This window comes from Nerophis ophidion, linkage group LG23 (genome assembly GCF_033978795.1).
Source record: "Nerophis ophidion isolate RoL-2023_Sa linkage group LG23, RoL_Noph_v1.0, whole genome shotgun sequence".
Lineage (NCBI taxonomy): Eukaryota > Metazoa > Chordata > Actinopteri > Syngnathiformes > Syngnathidae > Nerophis > Nerophis ophidion.
The window spans coordinates 42,190,821-42,215,574 of NC_084633.1; the positions used below are offsets into that span (position 1 = coordinate 42,190,821).

At 39.2% G+C, this 24,754-nt stretch overlaps 1 protein-coding gene across 5 annotated transcripts; it reads left to right on the forward strand.

The window, feature by feature from the left end:
* Nucleotides 1-1,614: 1,614 nt before the first annotated feature.
* Nucleotides 1,615-24,316, forward strand: cdr2a (cerebellar degeneration-related protein 2a). Of its 5 annotated transcripts, none has more exons than XM_061884697.1 (7): nt 1,615-1,696; nt 10,441-10,553; nt 15,478-15,626; nt 15,700-15,879; nt 17,009-17,296; nt 17,357-17,585; nt 23,359-24,316. In XM_061884697.1, exons 1-7 carry the CDS (start codon nt 1,648-1,650, stop codon nt 23,602-23,604), a joined length of 1,254 nt encoding a protein of 417 aa, XP_061740681.1. In that variant the 5' UTR covers nt 1,615-1,647; the 3' UTR covers nt 23,605-24,316. The 5 variants fall into 5 exon arrangements, with proteins under 5 accessions (XP_061740681.1, XP_061740678.1, XP_061740677.1 ...); XM_061884694.1 differs by lacking the exon at nt 1,615-1,696 and adding an exon at nt 1,737-1,935 and having other exon boundaries at nt 15,493-15,626; XM_061884693.1 differs by lacking the exon at nt 1,615-1,696 and adding an exon at nt 1,746-1,935.
* Nucleotides 24,317-24,754: the final 438 nt, after the last annotated feature.

Consider the following 24,754-nt stretch of genomic DNA (forward strand, 5'->3'; position numbering starts at 1 on the left):
TAAAAACTTATTGGGGTGTTACCATTTAGTGGTCAATTGTACGGAATATGTACTGTACTGTGCAATCTACTAATAAAAGTATCAATCAATCAAACCAGCTATTTGTATCTGGTAGCTGGTTAAAAATGATAAATACAGAATGCAGTACTTTAATAAATGTTTGAGATCATAAATATCACACAGACACGGCCAAAAATGTCACATTTTAAAGACGTAACTCAGTGTTTACGTACGAAGAAAGCGTGGGACTCGTGTTCCCACCGATGGAAACCAAATTTAGCTCAAAATTGGATGCGCCCACACATAGATCTATGTTGACTCTGTGTTTACAAATAATATTATATATATACATATATATATATACATATATATATATATATATATCCATCCATCCATCCATCCATTTTCTACCGCTTATTCCCTTTTGGGGTCGCGGGGGGCGCTGGCGCCTATCTCAGTTACAATCGGGCGGAAGGCGGGGTACACCCTGGACAAGTCGCCACCTCATCGCAGGGCCAACACAGATAGACAGACAACATTCACACTCACATTCACACACTAGGGCCAATTTAGTGTTGCCAATCAACCTATACCCAGGTGCATGTCTTTGGAGGTGGGAGGAAGCCGGAGTACCCGGAGGGAACCCACGCATTCACGGGGAGAACATGCAAACTCCACACAGAAAGATCCTGAGCCTGGATTTGAACCCAGGACTGCAGGACCTTCGTATTGTGAGGCAGACGCACTAACCCCTCTGCCACCGTGAAGCCATATATATATATATATATATATATATATATATAAATATATTGTAGCTGAGATTGTAGCTGAGATAGGCGCCAGCGCCCCCCGCGACCCCGAAAGGGAATAAGCGGTAGAAAATGGATGGATGGATATATATATATATATATATATATATATATATATACTGATGTTATGAGCTAGGGCATTTGTTCTCAAATGGGGGTACGTGTACCCCTGGGGGTATTTGAAGGTATGCCAAGGGGTACGGGAGATTTTTTTTAAATATTCTAAAAATAGCAACAATTCAAAAATCCTTTACAAATATAAATATTGAATAATACTTCAACAGAATATGAATGTAAGTTCATAAACTGTGGAAAAAAAAATGCAACAATGCAATATTCAGTGTTGACAGCTAGATTTCTTTGTGGACATGTTCCATAAATATTGATGTTAAAGATTGATTTTTTTTGTGAAGAAATGTTTAGAATTAAGTTCATGAAACCAGATGGATCTCTATTACAATCCCCAAAGAGGGCACTTTAAGTTGATGATTACTTCTATGTGTAATTTTTTTTATTTATAATTGAATCCCTTGTTTGTCTTTCAACACGTTTTTAGTTATTTTCACATATCTTTTTTTCCAAATAGTTCAAGAAAAAATCACTACAAATGAGCAATTTTTTGCACTGTTATACAATTTAATAAATCACAAACTGAATACATAGTGCTGTAATTTACCTCATTATCTCTTTTTTTCAACCAAAAATGCTTTGCTCTGATTAGGGGGTACTTGAATTATTTAAATGTTCACAGGGGGTACATCACTGAACAAAGTTTGAGAACCACTGAGCTAGGGAATAAAACAACTACACTACCCAGCATGCAACAGCAGGGACGAGCATGCGCGGTCGCCTTGGCGGCAGCTCGAATGTGGTGGTGAGCACGCTGTGTGAGTAAACGTTGAGAACTCAGCCAACACGGCTTTATTACAATTTGACAGACAACACATACATATATATTTATATTATATATGACGCTTATTAAGCTACGATAAATTTGACAGGGTAATGCTATCCCAAACACCAGTTGTCGCTCACCTACCGGAAATGACGCTGGCAGTATTTTCTGCTTCCGCCTACAGCATTTGTGATTGTAGACCAAAACCTCCCTTTCTGCGACGTCAAGATGGTGAATATTAGTGTTTTGGAACATGTTTTAAATATATGAGTGTACTGGAATTTCTGACTTTCGTACCATATTTTTATAATTTATAGTGGTTCGGGTCTGTCGCTGCACACTCGCTATTTGAGGTGTTTGAGTGCAACATCCGGGTACTGGCAACTCACACCATTTTTTTCTCAGAGAGAAAAACGCACTTACGCACTCATTATTCACCAAAATGCACTCAAAAGTGTGAGTATGGAAATGAGCGAATTGAGATACAACTATTGAACACTTTTTTTTATGTAGTACACAATGCGTTACACGTATCGGTTTGTAAGCGTAATTGATTCGGGATGACCACTGTGGGTTTCATTTGATGGAGTTATTTTAGATCTGTCGCCACCTAGCGGATGTTGTTGCGCACTAGCCAGGTGCCACGTGGCTGTAGTCAACAGGCCGGTGTTTGCCAGGGGGGGCACTTTATGGCAGGGGTGCATTATTCGGCACAACACCGGGACCAGCGGAGGGCGGGAGCTGGATTTAGTGAGCTGGGTTTAATGAGCTGGGTTTAATGAGCTGGGTTTAATGAGCTGGGTTTAGTGAGCTGGGTTTAGTGCTCAGTCGGGCGGGGAGCAGCTGCTGACAAGGTCGTGCTGCGCCTTAGAGACTTTGTGTCAGGTGAAAAAATGCTAACAGACAGGATTTGTGAGGACGATGCAGCGCAGTGGTGCAGCAGACATGAACTGGAAAACGGTGAGAACTGCACCCGCAAACTCCCATTTCATTACTGCAACTCTGCTGCTTTTTAATCATTGTTGATGCTGCTTTTTAGGGCACTTTAAGTCAATGTCTGACACTTTAGTGCTATCTAATAAACATATAACGGTTGCTTGATAAAGCATTTTCTTTGTCATTGTTATAGTTTTAATAATAAGCTTATTTTGTTTGTATTCATTATTGCACCATGTTTCTGTTTTTACATATCCAACTAACTTAAAAAAGAAATACAAACAATATTGTTGATATATATTCATCCACAAACTACATTTGATGAAATTTGTGTTTATTTTCCTTATTATTTTTATTCGATTTGAGTATTAGTGGGTGTAATGATGTATTCTGTAGTGATATACTAATGTATACTAAATGAATATTGTTAAAGTCACGTCTATTTTTTTGTTGTTTAAAATAAATCAGAGTACTATCTCTGAGGGACGGGGCAGAACATTTCAAGATTTTGCTTCCTCCTGCTTTGCCTTCTTCCCTTTACCTTGTCAAAGTTGTATAGATAGTGCAGGGGTCGGCAAGCTAAAGTGTTGAAAGAGCCGTATTGGACCAAAAATACAAAAACAAATCCATCTGGCGCCGCAAAAAAATAAAAGCCATAATACATACAGATAATGTGTCGATATAAATTGAATTAAGAGGACTTAAAGGAAACCAAATGAGCTCAAATATAGCTACAAATGAGACATAATGATGCAATATGTACATATAGCTAGCCTAAATAGCATGTTAGAATCGATTAGCTTGCAGTGACCAAATATGTCTGATTAGCACTCCACACAAGTCAATAACATCAACAAAACTCACCTTTGTGCATTCATGCACAACGTTAAAAGTTTGGTGGACAAAATGAGACAGAAAAAGAAGTGGCATAAAACACGTCTTAGAAAGTCGGAGAAAGTTATACATGTAAACAAACTAGGGTGAGTTCAAGGACCGCCAAAATTAGTAGGACAAAACGGCGCTCGCCAAATACTGGAATCAGTGAAGCATGTTTAATATAAACAGTGTGCTTTATAACAATTAGGGAGCTTTGTGTCATGTTTGTCCTCCTACAGAAACCATAATAAAGCAAAAAATGTTTTTTCCTCTCATCTTTTTCCATTTTTCATATATTTTGGAAAAAGCTTCAGAAAGCCACTTGGGCGGCGCTAAAGAGCCGCATGTGGATCTAGACCCGCGGGTTGCCGACCCCCGCCTTAGAGCATTTTACCTGTGATCGAAAAAAAGTCAAACAAATCCATCCGTTCATTTTCAGAATAATCTTGCTCATCTCACCATATGAAATGTAACTTTCTTCACCGAGTATTATTTATTTATTTGTTTATTTTTATTGTGATTACTTGTGGAGTATATTGTGAATAGACTGAGAAAAGGAAGTGAGCAAAAGTTTTAACAACTGTGATGTAAAAGAAAATGGGTAGGATTGAATAAGCTCTGCTTCTTCCTACTCCTTTTCCAACATGTTGAATAGAGAAACTGGAAATTGGGATGTATCATGTTGTATACATGCATGTGTGATGTATCATGTTGTATGCATGCATGTGTGATGTATCATGTTGTATGTGTGATGTATCATGTATGCATGCATGTGTGATGTATCATGTTGTATGCATGCATGTGTGATGTATCATGTTGTATGCATGCATGTGTGATGTATCATGTTGTATGCGTGCATGTGTGATGCATCATGTTGTATGCATGCATGTGTGATGTATCGTGTTGTATGCATGCATGTGTGATGTATCATGTTGTATGCATGCATGTGTGATGTATCATGTTGTATGCATGCATGTGTGATGTATCATGTTGTATGCATGCATGTGTGATGTATCATGTTGTATGCATGCATGTGTGATGTATCATGTTGTATGTGTGATGTATCATGTTGTATGTGTGATGTATCATGTTGTATGCATGCATGTGTGATGCATCATGTTGTATGCATGCATGTGTGATGTATCGTGTTGTATGCATGCATGTGTGATGTATCATGTTGTATGCATGCATGTGTGATGTATCATGTTGTATGCATGCATGTGTGATGTATCATGTTGTATGCATGCATGTGTGATGTATCATGTTGTATACATGCATGTGTGATGTATCATGTTGTATGCGTGCATGTGTGATGTATCATGTTGTATGTGTGATGTATCATGTTGTATGCAGGCATGTGTGATGTATCATGTTGTATGCGTGCATGTGTGATGTATCATGTTGTATGCGTGCATGTGTGATGTATCATGTTGTATGCGTGCATGTGTGATGTATCATGTTGTATGCGTGCATGTGTGATGTATCATGTTGTATGCATGCATGTGTGATGTATCATGTTGTATGCATGCATGTGTGATGCATCATGTTGTATGCATGCATGTGTGATGTATCATGTTGTATGCATGCATGTGTGATGTATCATGTTGTATGCATGCATGTGTGATGTATCATGTTGTATGCATGCATGTGTGATGTATCATGTTGTATGCATGCATGTGTGATGTATCATGTTGTATGCATGCATGTGTGATGTATCATGTTGTATGCATGCATGTGTGATGTATCATGTTGTATGCATGCATGTGTGATGTATCATGTTGTATGCATGCATGTGTGATGTATCATGTTGTATGCATGCATGTGTGATGTATCATGTTGTATGCATGCATGTGTGATGTATCATGTTGTATGCATGCATGTGTGATGTATCATGTTGTATGCATGCATGTGTGATGTATCATGTTGTATGCATGCATGTGTGATGTATCATGTTGTATGCATGCATGTGTGATGTATCATGTTGTATGCATGCATGTGTGATGCATCATGTTGTATGCATGCATGTGTGATGTATCATGTATGCATGCATGTGTGATGTATCATGTTGTATGCATGCATGTGTGATGTATCATGTTGTATGCGTGCATGTGTGATGTATCATGTTGTATGCATGCATGTGTGATGTATCATGTTGTATGCATGCATGTGTGATGTATCATGTTGTATGCATGCATGTGTGATGTATCATGTTGTATGCGTGCATGTGTGATGTATCATGTTGTATGCATGCATGTGTGATGTATCATGTTGTATGTGTGATGTATCATGTTGTATGCATGCATGTGTGATGTATCATGTTGTATGCGTGCATGTGTGATGTATCATGTTGTATGCATGCATGTGTGATGTATCATGTTGTATGCATGCATGTGTGATGTATCATGTTGTATGCATGCATGTGTGATGTATCATGTTGTATGCATGCATGTGTGATGTATCATGTTGTATGTGTGATGTATCATGTTGTATGCATGCATGTGTGATGTATCATGTTGTATGCATGCATGTGTGATGTATCATGTTGTATGCATGCATGTGTGATGTATCATGTTGTATGCGTGCATGTGTGATGTATCATGTTGTATGCATGCATGTGTGATGTATCATGTTGTTTGTGTGATGTATCATGTTGTATGCATGCATGTGTGATGTATCATGTTGTATGCATGCATGTGTGATGTATCATGTTGTATGCATGCATGTGTGATGTATCATGTTGTATGCATGCACGTGTGATGTATCATGTTGTATGCATGCACGTGTGATGTATCATGTTGTATGCGTGCACGTGTGATGTATCATGTTGTATGCGTGCATGTGTGATGTATCATGTTGTATGCATGCATGTGTGATGTATCATGTTGTATGCATGCATGTGTGATGTATCATGTTGTATGCATGCATGTGTGATGTATCATGTTGTATGCATGCATGTGTGATGTATCATGTTGTATGCGTGCATGTGTGATGTATCATGTTGTATGCGTGCATGTGTGATGTATCATGTTGTATGCGTGCATGTGTGATGTATCATGTTGTATGCGTGCATGTGTGATGTATCATGTTGTATGCGTGCATGTGTGATGTATCATGTTGTATGCGTGTATGTGTGATGTATCATGTTGTATGCGTGCATGTGTGATGTATCATGTTGTATGCGTGCATGTGTGATGTATCATGTTGTATGCATGCATGTGTGATGTATCATGTTGTATGCGTGCACGTGTGATGTATCATGTTGTATGCGTGCACGTGTGATGTATCATGTTGTATGCGTGCACGTGTGATGTATCATGTTGTATGCGTGCATGTGTGATGTATCATGTTGTATGCATGCATGTGTGATGTATCATGTTGTATGTGTGATGTATCATGTTGTATGCATGCATGTGTGATGTATCATGTTGTATGCATGCATGTGTGATGTATCATGTTGTATGCATGCATGTGTGATGTATCATGTTGTATGCATGCACGTGTGATGTATCATGTTGTATGCGTGCACGTGTGATGTATCATGTTGTATGCGTGCATGTGTGATGTATCATGTTGTATGCATGCATGTGTGATGTATCATGTTGTATGCATGCATGTGTGATGTATCATGTTGTATGCATGCATGTGTGATGTATCATGTTGTATGCATGCATGTGTGATGTATCATGTTGTATGCGTGCATGTGTGATGTATCATGTTGTATGCGTGCATGTGTGATGTATCATGTTGTATGCGTGCATGTGTGATGTATCATGTTGTATGCATGCATGTGTGATGTATCATGTTGTATGCGTGCATGTGTGATGTATCATGTTGTATGCGTGCATGTGTGATGTATCATGTTGTATGCGTGCATGTGTGATGTATCATGTTGTATGCGTGCATGTGTGATGTATCATGTTGTATGCATGCATGTGTGATGTATCATGTTGTATGCACGCATGTGTGATGTATCATGTTGTATGCACGCATGTGTGATGTATCATGTTGTATGCATGCATGTGTGATGTATCATGTTGTATGCATGCATGTGTGATGTATCATGTTGTATGCATGCATGTGTGATGTATCATGTTGTATGCGTGCATGTGTGATGTATCATGTTGTATGCATGTATGTGTGATGTATCATGTTGTATGCGTGCATGTGTGATGTATCATGTTGTATGCGTGCATGTGTGATGTATCATGTTGTATGCGTGCATGTGTGATGTATCATGTTGTATGCATGCATGTGTGATGTATCATGTTGTATGCATGCATGTGTGATGTATCATGTTGTATGCATGCATGTGTGATGTATCATGTTGTATGCGTGCATGTGTGATGTATCATGTATGCATGCATGTGTGATGCATCATGTTGTATGCATGCATGTGTGATGTATCATGTATGCATGCATGTGTGATGCATCATGTTGTATGCATGCATGTGTGATGTATCATGTATGCATGCATGTGTGATGTATCATGTTGTATGCATGCATGTGTGATGCATCATGTTGTATGCGTGCATGTGTGATGTATCATGTTGTATGCATGCATGTGTGATGTATCATGTATGCATGCATGTGTGATGTATCATGTTGTATGCATGCATGTTCCAAATAAACACAAACTCACTCACTCAAGTAACCAAAAATTAATAGAATTGGTTGGTAAAATCAAATAGTAGTCAGGACGGGAGATGACGTGGCTCAGTTGGTAGCGTGGTCGTGCCAGCAACCTGAGGGTTCCTTGTTCGATCCCCGGCTTTCGCCATCGTAGTCACGTCCGTTGTGTCCTTGAGCAAGACACTTCACCCTTGCTCCTGATGGGTGGTGGTTAGAGCCGTGCATGGCAGCTCCCACCATCAGTGTGTGAATGTGGAAATACTGTCAACATTTGAGTACTTTGAAGGTAGAAAAGCTCTATACAATTATAACCCATTTACTATTTAGTAGTCATTTGTTCGACATCTTTAGTTATACTAGTGGCGTTCCTCAAGGTTCTATTTTAGGCCTCTCCTATTCCTCATTTGGGTTATTCAAGTGGTAACCTGCAAGTTCCAAAAACTTGCGAGAGACTCACATTTTTGCTAAATATTTTCAGTATAGATTATCTGTGACTTAGCTTTTTTTGCAAATGGTCCTCAAAAAGGCAAAGCGCTCTTGTAAGTCTGAAGAAATAAATAGACCAGCGATTGTCAAACTGTAGAACATGTAAATTGTAAATGGGTTATACTTGTACAGTGCTTTTCTACCTTCAAGGTACTCAAAGCCTTTTGACACTATATCCACATTCACCCATTCACACACACGTTCACACTGATGGTGGGAGCTGCCATGCACGGCGCTAACCAGCACCCATCAGGAGCAAGGGTGAGGTGTCTTGCTCAAGGACACGACGAACGTGACTGGGATGGTAGAAGGTGGGGATTGAACCACGAACCCTCAGGTTGCTGGCACAGCCATTCTCCCAACAGCACCACACTGTCCCTGTGTACCACCAGTGATACGCCAAAGTATTACTTGGTGAAAGTACAGTGTTTTACTTTCCTATATTCAAACCATGCGTAATGTTACAGAGGCCAAAAATATGAAACATACAGTTAAATAAAACCTCTGTCTGGTTTTTAATGAATACTTAGGCCTAGTATGCTACTGTATTTTACTGTGGGTTGTTAGGGTGGTGCTCGGAGAGCCAGGTTTTTTCTGAGGTGGTACTGATGGGGTTGAGAACTATTAAAATTGACGACAATGACATGTCTACAGTAGAGCGGTGTTTTTCATCCTTTTTTGAGCCAAGGCACATCTTTCGCGTTGAAAAAATGCAGAGGCACACCACCAGCAGAAATCATTAAAAAAGGAAACTCAGTTGGCAGTAAGAATTGTTGGATTTGACTTTAAAGCATAAGCAAGCATGCATGACTATAGCTCTGTACTGTCACCACCTGTCACATCACACCCTGACTTATTTGCACTTTTTTTGCTCATTTCCTGTGTGTAGTGTTTTACTTCTTGTCCTGCACTCCTATTTTGGTAGCTTTTTGTGTTTATTTAGTATTTCCCAGTAGCAGTTTCATGTCTTTTTTTGAGTGATATTCCCCACTTCTACTTTGTTTTAGCAATCAAGAATATTTCAGTTGTTGTTATCTTTCTTTGTTGGGACATTGTTGATTGACACGTCATGTTCGCCGTCTTTGCTGTCATCCAGCATTCTGTTTTTGTTTACTTTGTAGCCTTTCAGTTTTATTCCTTTTGCATAGCCTTCCCTAAGCTTCAATGCCTTTTCTTAGTGGCACTCACCTTTTGTTTACTTTTGGTTTAAGCATTAGACACCTTTTTACCTGCACCCTGCCTCCCGCTGTTTCCGACATCTACAAAGCAATTAGCTACCTGCTGCCACCTACTGATATGGAAGAGTATTACAGGGTTACTCTGCCGAGCTCTAGACAGCAGCGACACTCAACAACAACACATCATTTGCAGATTATAATTACTGCTTTGCAAAAAATATTTTAAACCCAAATAGGTGAAATGAGATCATCTCCCACGCTCACCAGTCTGTATCTCTCGGCTGTGGCACAGTGGATGTAAAACTGGTTCTCTGGAATGTACAAAACAAGGCCAATCATGAAGGGAGAAGTCCGGAGCACCGGTTTTAAGCTTTCTGTAAATGTGGCCCCTAGAACCATTTAGTTGAATATCCATGATATACACCATGTAGAAGGGGTTGTATCACTACTTGCAAGTATGAGGCCAGTACTATTTGTATCAAAAGCATAATAGGACAAGACTACGGGATTGTGCTTGAGGTTCTTTGTACAAAACCATGGAAGTGTCCTTGCAGCCCTCACGTTCCTCTCATTCAGCAGGATGTGTGTCTTCTACATCCACTTGTTGTCTGCCCTTCCTGTGTTTGTACAGATCTCCATTTGGCCGCCAAGCTGGGGAAAACCCTCTTAGACCGTAACCGCGATCTGGAGCAGGGTCTCCAGCAGATGTACACCACCAACCAGGAGCAGCTGCAGGAGATGGAGGTGACATGACACATGTTCTGCTTAGCCAGCCAACATCAACATGTGATGTTATGAATGAGAGCATTCACCAGACCGGAGGAAAGAGTTTTTCCACTGTACCGAGGTGTACATTTTCTTAAGAGGATAAAGAGTAAACACTAATCCAGCAGCATGAGCCACCGAACTCTAGGCACCAAATATGTTTTAGTTCGTTGTACGCTGGAACTCAACATATTCCTTTTTTTTACTTTAGGAGCCTAATTAAGTCAGGTAATAAACAACAGTACAGTTTGGACACACCTTCTCATTCCCAACACAACTGATGGTCCCAACCCCATTGATAAAAGCAAGACATTCCACTAATCAACCCAGATAAGACACACCTGTGAAGGGAAAACCACCTCAGGTGACTACGTCTTGAAGCTCATGGAGAGAATGCCAAGAGTGTGCGAAGCAGTAATCAGAGCAAAGTGTGGCTATTTTGAAGGAACTAGAATATAAAACATGTTTTCAGTTATTTCACCTTTTTTTTCGTTAAGTACATAACTCCACATGTGTTCATTCATAGTTCTGATGTGACTATCTACAATGTACATGAGTTGGGAAATTGTGTCAGATGTAAATATAAACAGAATACAATGATTTGCAAATCCTTTTCAACCCATATTCAGTTGAATATGCTACAAAGACAACATATTTGATGTTCAAACTCATAAACATTTTTTTTTTTTTGCAAATCATTAACTTTAGAATTTGATGCCAGCAAAACGTGACAAATAAGTTGGGAAGGGTGGCAAAAAATACTGATAAAGTTGAGGAATGCTCATCAAGCACTTATTTGGAACATCCCACAGGTGTGCAGGCTAATTGGGAACAGGTGGGTGCCATGATTGGCTATAAAAACAGCTTCCCAAAAAATGCTGAGTCTTTCACAAGAAAGGATGGGGCGAGGTACACCCCTTTGTCCACAACCGCGTGAGCAAATAGTCAAACAGTTTAAGAACAACCTTTCTCAAAGTGCAATTGAAATTGAGGGATTTCAACATCTACGCTCCATAATATCATCAAAAGGTTCAGAGAATCTGGAGAAATCACTCCACGTAAGCGGCATGGCCGGAAACCAACATTGAATGACCGTGACCTTCCATCCCTCAGACGGCACTGTATCAAAAACCGACACCAGTCTCTAAAGGATATCACCACATGGGCTCAGGAACACTTCATAAAACCACTGTCACTAAATACAGTTGGTCGCTACATCTGTAAGTGCAAGTTTAAACTCTACTATGCAAAGCGAAAGCCATTTATCAACAACATCCAGAAACGCCGCCAGCTTCACTGGGATCGAGATCATCTTAGATGGACTGATGCATAGTGGAAAAGTGTTCTGTGGTCTGACGAGTCCACATTTCAAATTGTTTTTGGACATATTCGACATTGTGTCATCCAGACCAAAGGGGAAGCGAACCATCCAGACTGTTATAGGCGCGAAGTTGAAAAGCCAGCATGTGTGATGGTATGGGGGTCCATGAGTGCCAAAGGCATGGGTAACTTACACATCTGTGAAGGCACCATTAATGCTGAAAGGTACATACAGCTTTTGGAACAACATATGCTGCCATCTAAGCGCCGTCTTTTTCATGGACACCCCTGCTTATTTCAGCAAGACAATGCCAAGCCACATTCAGCACGTTACAACAGCGTGGCTTCGCAAAAAAAAGAGTGCGGGTACTTTCCTGGCCCGCCTGCAGTCCAGACCTGTCTCCCATGGAAAATGTGTGGTGCATTATGAAGCGTAAAATACGACACTGAATAATGACAAACATATGAAGGTCACACCCCCTCTCCATACACATATTTTACAATCAGGTTAAACACAACAAAAATGTGAAATATGAACATGAAGGGTAAAATAAACCCAGCTACAATCTGATATATGTGATATATCACTAAGATGTACAACTTGGTTGTAAAAATCTCCTTCTACGTCTGTCCCTGACACCCACATTTCACACTCTGTGGAAACACTCTCCACCCACACTGCTTGGTACCTCGTCTGACTTAGATGACCATAGTAATTAATTAGATGACCATAGTAAATAATTAGATGACCATAGTAAATAATTAGATGACCATAGTAAATAATTAGATGACCATAGTAAATAATTAGACAACCATAGTAACTCATTAGATGACCATAGTAACTAACTAGATGACCATAGTAAGTAATTAGATGAGCATAGTAACTAATTAGATGACCATAGTAATTAATTCGATGACCATAGTAACTCATTACATTACCATAGTAACTAATTGATGAGCATAGTAACAACGGGTCAACAAAGATAAGAGCCTTAATATGTTTACTGCAGGTTGCCGACCCCTGACCTAGACCAATTCAAACCGTTATTTGTTTGTATTTTATTGTTTAATTTGCATTGCCTCGCACGATTAACACTACATATATTTCTATATGACGCCGAATAACACTGCAGGAGCCCTCACTTTTTTGCGCTCGCTATCCCGGTACTTTCCCGGCTACTTTCCGCCCACCGCCGTGTTGTTGTAGGAAGGAAATGCAGAACGACACACATTGCGAAAATAACTTTTTTCCCTTCGTCGGCATATTCCACAACCCCAAACATGTCTTTTTCAAAGCCTGCAGTAAAGAGGAAGGTTAGTAATGAGCAAAGACAATTCCAGGAAAAGTGGGAGATGCAATATTTCTTTTTTGAGCACGGAGAAAGTTGCGGTGCACAAGGGATACAATTTGAAACGTCATTATACAACTAGACATGCTAAAGGGGGATTTGCTAAATATTTTTAAGGAATCTTTTCTTGCGGCCCAGCCTTACCCAGACTATGCATCCAGTGGCCCCCAGGTAAAGTGACCTGCGGGCTGATGATTTTAGCTTGTCCTGAACAATTTGGAGATAATCCTCCTTTTTCATTGTCCCATTTAAAGCAGCAGTTCCATTGGCAGCAAAAAAGGCCCAGAGCATAATACTACCACCACCATGCTTGACGTTAGGAGTGGTGTTCCTGGGATTAAAGGCCTCACCTTTTTTCCTCCAAACATATTGTTGGGTATTGTGGCCAAACAGCTCCCTTTTTGTTTCATCTGACATCACATGGACAAAGAGAAGACCTTCTGGAGGAAAGTTCTGTGCTCAGATGAAACAAAAATAGAGCTGTTTGGCCACAATAGCCAGCAATATGTTTGGAGGAGAAAAGGTGAGGCCTTTAATCCCAGGAAAACCAAGCCTACCGTCAAGCATGGTGGTGGTAGTATTATGCTCTGGGCCTGTTTTGCTGCCAATGGAACAGCTGCTTTAAATGGAACAATAAAAAAGGAGGATCAGCGCCAAATTGTTCAGGACAAGCTAAAATTGTCAGGGGGGAGGTTGGGTCTTGGGCACAGTTGGGTGTTCCAACAGGACAATGACCCCAAACACACCTCAAAAGTGGTAAAAGAATGGCTAAATCAGGCTAGAATGAAGGTTTTAGAATGGCCTTCCCAAAGTCCTGAATTAAAGGTGTGGACAATGCTGAAGAAACAAGTCCATGTCAGAAAAGCAACACATTTAGCTGAACTGCAGCAATTTTGTGGTACAAAATGTAAGCAGAAGCTTGTGGATGGCTACCAAAAGCGCCTTATTGCAGGTAAACTTGCCAAGGGACATGTAAGCAAATATTAACATTGCTCACATTTTCAGTAGAACCATAAAAAATTCGTAAAAGAAGCAAACTTCATGAATGTTTTTTGTGATCAACAAGTATGTGCTCCAATCACTACATCACAAAAAAATAAGAGTTGTAGAAATGATTGGAAAGTCAAGACAGCCATGACATGATGTTCTTTACAAGTGTACCTACACTTTTGACCACCACTGTATATATGATACTAGCTTCATTATAGAGGCAACTTGTTTTTCTACTCAACTGGCACTTTAAATTAGAGAGGAACAACTCCAGATTTGGAGTTGTTCATTGATAGTCTCCCAATGAAATGCAGTAAAACTATGCACACAAAGGAAAGTACATTAGAATGAACATCAAGTGCCAATACATGTTAGGTAAACAATACAGTTTGGTATAAACAACAAAAAAACATACAGGTTGATGTGCTAATGCGGACATAAAGTGGACAAGTGAATGGAAATGAGCATTGTGATACTTTTTAACTTGTACGAATGATTAACAAATGAGATTGTAATGAAATAAATATTTATCTAAAACAGCAAGTGCATTTAAACTCTCAGGCATATTGTCACCAAACTCTGGTAAGAACTTGTATTGTATATAAAGTATGTGTCAATGAAAGGGCATTTTATGACTTTTCTTAATTTGATTACATGCTATGTTATGATTTTATTGTTATAATTGTATTGCATGAATTTTGTATCCCTTTAATGTAGGTAGCCAGGGACTGCAGATGGAAATGAGCTCTTTAGCTATAATCTGGTGCAGAACATATCTGATAATAATAATAATAATGGATTCGGTTTTATATCGTGCTTTCCTATTATTAAATACTTAAAGCGCTCACAGAGAAGTGGGAACCCATGATTCATTCACAGCTGGTGGTGGTAAGCTACATTTGCAGCAACAGCTGCCCTGGGGTAGACTGACGGAAGCGAGGCAGCCAGTTTGCACCTACGGCCCCCCCGACCACGTAACTGTCTCTCTGAGCTCATTGTCTCTGTGCATTGTCTCTTCAAATAAAGACTCAACTAAACGAAGTATTGACTGCTATCTTCAGTCTGATTTTAAAACGCATAACATAGCCAATGTTCTGTGGAAGATGATTGGCATTCATCACCACAAGTAAAGGAGAGTTTGGAAAACACTGATTAGTCACACTGGTGGCAAATGAAGCATTGTTATCTTTTATGACGTGTGTCTACCGCTGGTGTACCAATTGTTTGGGCTGGTGTGTCACCAGTACCTGGCCAAGCAGGTGGAGATGTTGCGACAGATGAACGACCAACACGCCAAAGTTTATGAGACGCTAGACCTGTCCACCAGGGATTTGGAACGGGGGAACCAGAGACTGGTGCAGGACAACCGCCTGGCCTACAACAAGATCCACAGGTCAGTGACGCCATCCAAAATGCTAACTTTGGACTCAACATGACATTATTCTGGCTTTCTGACTTCTTTGCAGTTTAACTGAGTCAACAGACGCGCTACAAACCCACGTGGAGGACCTGCAAAACCAGGTGGAGGCGCTCATGTCCGCCCAGGTGGAGCGAAACAAACAAGAGGCGAACACAGAGCAGCGACGCAGCTTGGGAGCACAGAGCCTTTCCTGTCTGAAGGAGCTCTACCACTTGCACCAGGACAGGTAGCATAGTTATATCTACCACTTGCACCAGGACAGGTAGCATAGTTATATCTACCACTTGCACCAGGACAGGTAGCATAGTTATATCTACCACTTGCACCAGGACAGGTAGCATAGTTATATCTACCACTTGCACCAGGACAGGTAGCATAGTTATATCTACCACTTGCACCAGGATAGGTAGCATAGTTCTATCTACCACTTGCACCAGGACAGGTAGCATAGTTATATCTACCTCTTGCACCAGGATAGGTAGCATAGTTCTATCTACCACTTGCACCAGGACAAGTATCATATTTATATATACCACTTGCATCAGGACAGGTAGCATAGTTCTATCTACCATTTGCACGAGGACAGGTAGCATAGTTCTATCTACCACTTGCACCAGGACAGGTAGCATAGTTCTATCTACCACTTGCACCAAGACAGGTAGCATAGTTCTATCTACCACTTGCACCAGGACAGGTAGCATAGTTCTATCTACCACTTGCACCAGGACAGGTAGCATAGTTATATCTACCACTTGCACCAGGACAGGTAGCATAGTTATATATACCACTTGCATCAGGACAGGTAGCATAGTTCTATCTACCATTTGCACGAGGACAGGTAGCATAGTTATATCTACCATTTTCACCAGGACAGGTAGCATAGTTATATCTACCACTTGCACCAGGACAGGTAGCATAGTTCTATCTACCACTTGCACCAGGACAAGTATCATATTTATATATACCACTTGCATCAGGACAGGTAGCATAGTTCTATCTACCATTTGCACGAGGACAGGTAGCATAGTTCTATCTACCACTTGCACCAGGACAGGTAGCATAGTTCTATCTACCACTTGCACCAAGACAGGTAGCATAGTTATATCTACCACTTGCACCAGGACAGGTAGCATAGTTATATCTACCACTTGCACCAGGACAGGTAGCATAGTTCTATCTACCACTCGCACCAGGACAGGTAGCATAGTTACATAAACAGTAGTGAGTAGTTAGATAATGGTGTCTTGCCCACAGTCAAGCTTGGGGTGGTAGCATCATGGTCTGGGGTTGCGGGAGTGCATATTTCCAACATGTATCGTGACAATAATATTCAGTTTTTTCTTGTCTTGGGTCAGGTGTGTATTTCGCAACACGAGACAAATGAAGGAACTCAGGTGGCCGGAAGGCGAGCCAGAAGAGGAGCACGCCGCCCTTCTGCGCTCGCTCCGGACTCTGGAGGCTCAGTTGGCGGCTGAGAAGGGCCTGAGGGAGGCGGTGGAGCGCGAGAAGGATCTGACCAGCAAGGAGAAGCGAGACCTGGAGCAGCAGCTGCTGCGGCTGGAGGTTTGTCCCGCCAGGCACACCCAGCTGCAGGCCCAGGTGGAGCGGATGAGGCTCCTGTGGCGCGCCGACTGTGCCGCCAGGTGAGTGCCACGCACACCTGCCGGTCCTTGCATGCACCCCTCTCATTCTACCTGCACCAGGACGCCCCCCCGTGAGCTGCCCCCGCCTGACGCCGTCCTCTTCACCCCGGAGGAAAACCCCGAAGAGGGTCAAGCTGAAACGGAGGAGGCGGGACGCAACAGCGAGGTGTGCGCCAGGGAGGTGGACATGGACGACCATGACAGGATGTGCGTGAGGCGGGCAGAGGTGGTGAAGCAGAGGGGCATCTCTCTCCTCAACGAGGTGGACGCACAGTACAACGCACTGCAGGTCAGTAGGAGGGACAACAACTTGGGGGTTCCTGGTTTGAACCCCGCTTCTGCCATCCTAGTCACTGCTGTTATGTCCTTGGGCAAGATACTTGACCCACCTGCAGCCACGCTGCTAGATCATGGCTTCCACTATGTGAAGGGCTTTGAGTCACCAAAGTACAGCCTGTCCATTAAAACCTCTAAGCAGGGGTCACCAACACCAGGTGGCCCATAGGGACCAGATGAGTCGCCCGCTGGCCTGTTCTAAAAATAGCTCAAATAGCAGCACTTACCAGTGAGCTGCCTCTATTTTTTAAATTGTATTTATTTACTAGCAAGCTGGTCTCGCTTTGCTCCACATTTTTAATTCTAAGAGAGACAAAACTCAAATAGAATTTGAAAATCCGAGAAAATATTTGAAAGACTTGGTCTTCACTTCTTTAAATAAATTCTTTCATTTTTTTTACTTTACTTCTTATAACTTTCAGAAAGACAATTTTAGAGAAAAAATACAACCTTAAAAATGATTTTAGTATTTTTAAACACATATACCTTTTTATCTTTTAAATCCCTTCCTCTTCTTTCCTGACAATTTAAATCAATGTTCAAGTAATTTTATTTATTTTTTTATTGTAAAGAAAAATAAATACATTTTAATTTAATTCTTCATTTTAGCTTCTGTTTTTTCGATGAAGAATATTTGTGAAATATTTCTTCAAACTTATTATGTTTAAAATTCAAAAAAGTTAATTGGGCAAATCTAGAAAATCTGTGGAATCAAATTTAAATCTTATTTCAAAGTCTTTTGAATTTCTTCAAAAAAATTTGTTCTGGAAAATCTAGAAGAAATAATGATTTGTCTTTGTGAGAAATATAGCTTGGTCCAATTTGTTATATATTCTAACAAAGTGCAGATTGGATTTTAACCTATTTAAAACATGTCATCAACATTCTAAAATTAATCTTAATCAGGAAAAATTACTAATGATGTTCCATGAATTCTTTTTTTATTTTTTTCAAAGAGATTCAAATTAGCAAGTTTTTCTATTCATTTATTTCAGTTGAATTTTGAATTTTAAAGAGTCGAAATTGAAGATAAACTGTTTCAAAATTTTATTTTAATTTTTTTTGTGTTTTATCTTCTTTTAAACTGTTCAATTAAGTGTTTTTTTTTTAAATAATTTATTCTCTACAAAAAACCTTCTGTAAAAAGTAAAAAAAATGTACGACGGAATGACAGAGAGAAATACCCATTTTTTATACATATATATAGATTTATATATTAAAGGTAAATTGAGCAAATTGGCTATTTCTGGCAATTTATTGAAGTGTGTATCAAACTGGTAGCCCTTGGCATGAATCAGTACCCAAGAAGTAGCTCTTGCTTTCAAAAAGGTTGCTGACCCCTGCTCTAAAGGCTTAGTGTCCACATGCATGGACAGCACCTTTTAGCTCTTAATTCCAAAATGGTGTGCACTACTGAATTGGGGTCTTATGGCCGCTTATGTGGACACTTATACTGCCATCTGGTGGTGTCAGAAGAGTATAACATACAATTGATTTTGGAAAAAAAAAGTGTAAAAATAAGAATTAGCTTGTCACTAAACATGAAGTACCGTATTTTTCGGATTATAAATCACTCCGGAGTATAAATTGCACCTGCTGAAAATGCATAATACAGAAGGAAAAAAACATATATAAGTCGCACTGGAGTATAAGTCGCATTTTTGGGGGAAATTTATTTGATAAAACCCAAAACCAAAAATAGACATTTGAAAGGCAATTTAAAATAAATAAAGAATAGTGAAGAACAGGCTGAATAAGTGTAGGTTATATGAGGCATAAATAAGCAACTGCTATGTTAACCTAAGAGTCATTCAAATAACTATAACATATAGAACATGCTATACCTTTACCAAACTATCTCTCACTCCTAATCCATAAATCTTCTTCCTGGATGTGGCTTCTAAACAACTCTGCCATCTCCAAAGGTATGCGCCGCTTCCTCTTGTCCTTTTCTGCTGCATATTTCACTACGTCCAGCTTGTAATCTGCACTTCATGATCTCCTTTTCAACGCCATTTTTGTTCAGCCCTTCTCACTTTTTATAAGTTACCGCCAACCATGAAATGATCCATTTTAATAGCTACAGCAGTAGCATATAGCATATAACAGTGAGCATTCCATGACCCACAATGCACTTCTTCCATGACCCTCCCCCGCTGAGTTCTTATTGGTTGACGTTTGTGTGACGATTGCTGACATTTTCTTTGTCTCTTCCGCGAATGAGATAAATAATATTATTTAATATTTTATGGTAATGTGTTAATAATTCCACACACAAGTCGCTCCGTAGTATATGTCGCACCCAAACTATGAAATAAAACTGTGACTTATAGTCTGAAAAATACGGTACACATTTGTGTACTTATGGACTAAGTACATCATATTAAAAGATGATTCTTAGTTTTTATTCTAATTAGAGTCCAATAAGCCCAAATAGCAAAGATAAATAAAAAAAAGCATGTAAACAAACAGCTTGGGCCTTAATGAAGATTTTCAATCCGGCCAGCTGGACGTTCTACATCGTATTTTTATATCATATTTTTAAACCTTTAACATCCAAAGTGTAGTCACCATTATGATGTGCAGTGATGCTCTCAAGTCTTCAACTATAGCAAATCTGCACTTTGGAGTGTTCTAGGAGTTATTAGGTCATCTAGGTCACAGCAGCTCAGACCAGGAGCGGAGCAGAGTGGGCGGGGCTTGTTTACAGCGCAGCCAGCCCCAAACACATGTGTCAGGAACAGATTTTTACGTGCTAATATATCATATTGTAGGTTTTTATTATTAGACTTTGCATTCATATTTTGCTGTGTGTTCCATGTGTGTTGTGTCCTGCTTGACTGTAAAAGATACACAACTATGGAGGAGCTGCTCTGACAAGTCAAAGATGTTGTTAATATTCAGTCTTTTATTGTTCATAGTTAATATTGTCAATCCCACTTTCTTTATTTTCTGGTACATTCTGGGTGTCCCATTCGGTAAAAAACTGTAAAATTCAAATTCGTATTTTTGAAGTGGTCTGTCATGACGTTTTTAGAACTCTATGGGACATTGTGACTTTTGGTTTTAGTGTTCCTGGAAAAAGGGACTCAAACACACATACTGTACAGCAGCTTTTGACACTTTATATCATTTATACACACATACAGCTTGTTTTTACACTATATATCATTTATACACACATACACCTTGTTTTTACACTATATATCATTTATACACACATACACCTTGTTTTTACACTATATATCATTTATACACACATACACCTTGTTTTGACACTATATATCATTTATACACACATACACCTTGTTTTTACACTATCATTTATACACACATACAGCTTGTTTTTACACTATATATCATTTATACACACATACAGCTTGTTTTGACACTATATATCATTTATACACGCATACAGCTTGTTTTTACACTATATATCATTTATACACACATACAGCTTGTTTTGACACTATATATCATTTATACACACATACACCTTGTTTTTACACTATATATCATTTATACACACATACACCTTGTTTTTACACTATATATCATTTATACACACATACACCTTGTTTTTACACTATCATTTATACACACATACACCTTGTTTTTACACTATCATTTATACACACATACAGCTTGTTTTGACACTATATATCATTTATACACACATACACCTTGTTTTTACACTATATATCATTTATACACACATACACCTTGTTTTTACACTATCATTTATACACACATACACCTTGTTTTTACACTATCATTTATACACGCATACAGCTTGTTTTTACACTATATATCATTTATACACACATACAGCTTGTTTTGACACTATATATCATTTATACACACATACACCTTGTTTTTACACTATATATCATTTATACACACATACACCTTGTTTTGACACTATATATCATTTATACACACATACAGCTTGTTTTGACACTATATATCATTTATACACACATACAGCTTGTTTTGACACTATATATCATTTATACACACATACACCTTGTTTTTACACTATCATTTATACACACATACAGCTTGTTTTTACACTATCATTTATACACACATACAGCTTGTTTTTACACTATATATCATTTATACACACATACAGCTTGTTTTTACACTATATATCATTTATACACACATACAGCTTGTTTTTACACTATATATCATTTATACACACATACAGCTTGTTTTGACACTATATATCATTTATACACACATACAGCTTGTTTTTACACTATATATCATTTATACACACATACACCTTGTTTTGACACTATATATCATTTATACACACATACACCTTGTTTTTACACTATCATTTATACACACATACAGCTTGTTTTTACACTATATATCATTTATACACACATACAGCTTGTTTTGACACTATATATCATTTATACACACATACAGCTTGTTTTTACACTATATATCATTTATACACACATACAGCTTGTTTTGACACTATATATCATTTATACACACATACACCTTGTTTTTACACTATATATCATTTATACACACATACACCTTGTTTTGACACTATATATCATTTATACACACATACACCTTGTTTTGACACTATATATCATTTATACACACATACAGCTTGTTTTGACACTATATATCATTTATACACACATACAGCTTGTTTTGACACTATATATCATTTATACACACATACAGCTTGTTATCATTTATACACACATACAGCTTGTTTTTACACTATATATCATTTATACACACATACAGCTTGTTTTTACACTATATATCATTTATACACACATAAAGCTTGTTTTTACACTATATATCATTTATACACACATACACCTTGTTTTGACACTATATATCATTTATACACACATACAGCTTGTTTTGACACTATATATCATTTATACACACATACAGCTTGTTTTGACACTATATATCATTTATACACACATACACCTTGTTTTGACACTATATATCATTTATACACACATACAGCTTGTTTTGACACTATATATCATTTATACACACATACAGCTTGTTTTTACACTATATATCATTTATACACACATACAGCTTGTTTTTACACTATATATCATTTATACACACATACAGCTTGGCCCCCTCAGACACATTTTATACTCTCAATGTGCCCCCCGAGTTCTGCACTAGAGAAAAGTGCTATATGAATATAAATCACTACACATTCCCATGCTGAACTGGTGCTTATGTAAGTGGGGTTTTGAGCATTTCACTTTTTTTTAAATGCTACTTGTTGAAACGCAGGACTTGGATTCACAGGTTGAATGTTTTAACTGAACATTTATTTGGAATTGAACTTTACGGCGGAGTATTGTCATGCTGTTGCACTTTGATGACAAACATTAGACCGTGAGGTGGTGGGGAATTATATTTATATAGCACTTTTCTTGAGTGACTCAAAGCACTTTACATAGTGAAACACAATATGTAAATTACATTTAAACCAGTGTGGGTGGCACTGGGAGCAGGTGGGTCAAGTGTCTTGCCCAAGGACACAACGACAGTGACTAGCATGGTGGTATGACTCAGCCAGGGTTTGAACTCACAACCTACCTATCCACTCGGCCACTGAGCAGGTCACTTAAGCCCTCAAGTTTTAGAGGTGCCAAGTCTGCTGGGCGGGTGTTTATTTGAAGTGTAAAGCCTGTGATGTGCATGTTGTTTAGGTGAAATATGAGCAGCTCCTACAGCGCTGTCAGCAAGCAAGCGAGGGGCTCACCCACAAGTCCGTCCAGACGTCCTGCAGACCCCTAGCCGGCGATGGACCCTGTCGGCGCTCGGCCCGAGGCTTCATGGCGGTCTCAGAGGAGCCGGAGTACAAAGTTCTCTTCAAGGAGATCTTCACCTGCATCCAAAAGACCAAAGACGACCTGCAGGACAACAGACTTTTTAGTCAGCGACAGTTCTCTTAGTATGTGATTGTATCAGTCCTCATCCTGGAAGTGTGTGTGTGTGTGTGTGTGTGTGTGTGTGTGTGTGTGTGTGTGTGTGTGTGTGTGTGTACGCACGCGTGTGTGTTTGTGTGCGTGCGTGTGTGTCTTTTATGTAAACGCCACTTTGCTTTAGTCAGTCAACACTGATGCTTTTTGTTTGTATGTCGTATTGAAATTGTTCCAAATATTCCATGCAACTGCAAATGTGCAAGTATTATGTCCATGCATAAGTGTTGAAGCCTCTACAGTATGTACAGTATTATGTCCATGCATAAGTGTTGAAGCCTCTACAGTATGTACAGTATTATGTCCATGCATAAGTGTTGAAGCCTCTACAGTATGTACAGTATTATGTCCATGCATAAGTGTTGAAGCCTCTACAGTATGTAGGATTTATGCAAAAAGAATGTCGAAATGTCATAATAGGATGAAAATCTTTTAAGTGCAGACTTGAACCCGACTTTAGCACAGAGGGCTGTTTGTTTGTTGTGCCTCCCCTAAGACACGTGAGCACTTTTATCAACAGATTCATGTGTTGCTTATTTTTCACAAGATGAAATGTTATTTATACCTTTCTTTTCATAAAGTAGAGATGTTTATTTTTGAAAACATTCAGGATTTAGAAGTGAAAATGTGCACAAAAAAGTGAAAAGCTGAAGTCGCTTAAATGTCTGAGATCAATGTTGTTGTTTTTAGCTAAAAATAACTTGGGATGTTTAATATTTCCGACGACAAGCACTTTTATGGAACAAAAAAAGGTGCCTGATAACAAAAACAAATGGAACAAAAAAAATCACTTGAAACCTTGATTTCAGATATTTAATCTAGTTTAGAATCTCACTTTCTGTAGTGGAAATTTGATCATTTTTGTGTGAATGTGAATCTAAAGTCTAATTTAATGTAGTTCCCACAACAATGTTTATTCTATCTATCCAGTTTCTACAGTTTGGGGGTGGAGCCTATCAGCTGATGGACTTTACTATTAGGAACAGCTTGGGGGTGGAGCCTATCAGCTGATGGACTACTATTACAGAACAGCTTGGGGTGGAGCCTATCAGCTGATGGACTACTATTACAGAACAGCTTGGGGGTGGAGCCTATCAGCTGATGGACTACTATTACAGAACAG

Excerpts from the sequence above, each read along its gene's own strand:
- cdr2a (XM_061884693.1), top strand. The coding sequence starts at position 1,815 with ATGCTATCCCAAACACCAGTTGTCGCTCACCTACCGGAAATGACGCTG. Across the intron at positions 1,936-10,440 it reads CTTTCTGCGACGTCAAGATG|ATCTCCATTTGGCCGCCAAG; the intron begins GTGAATATTAGT and ends GTGTTTGTACAG. Across the intron at positions 15,880-17,008 it reads TACCACTTGCACCAGGACAG|GTGTGTATTTCGCAACACGA; the intron begins GTAGCATAGTTA and ends GTCTTGGGTCAG.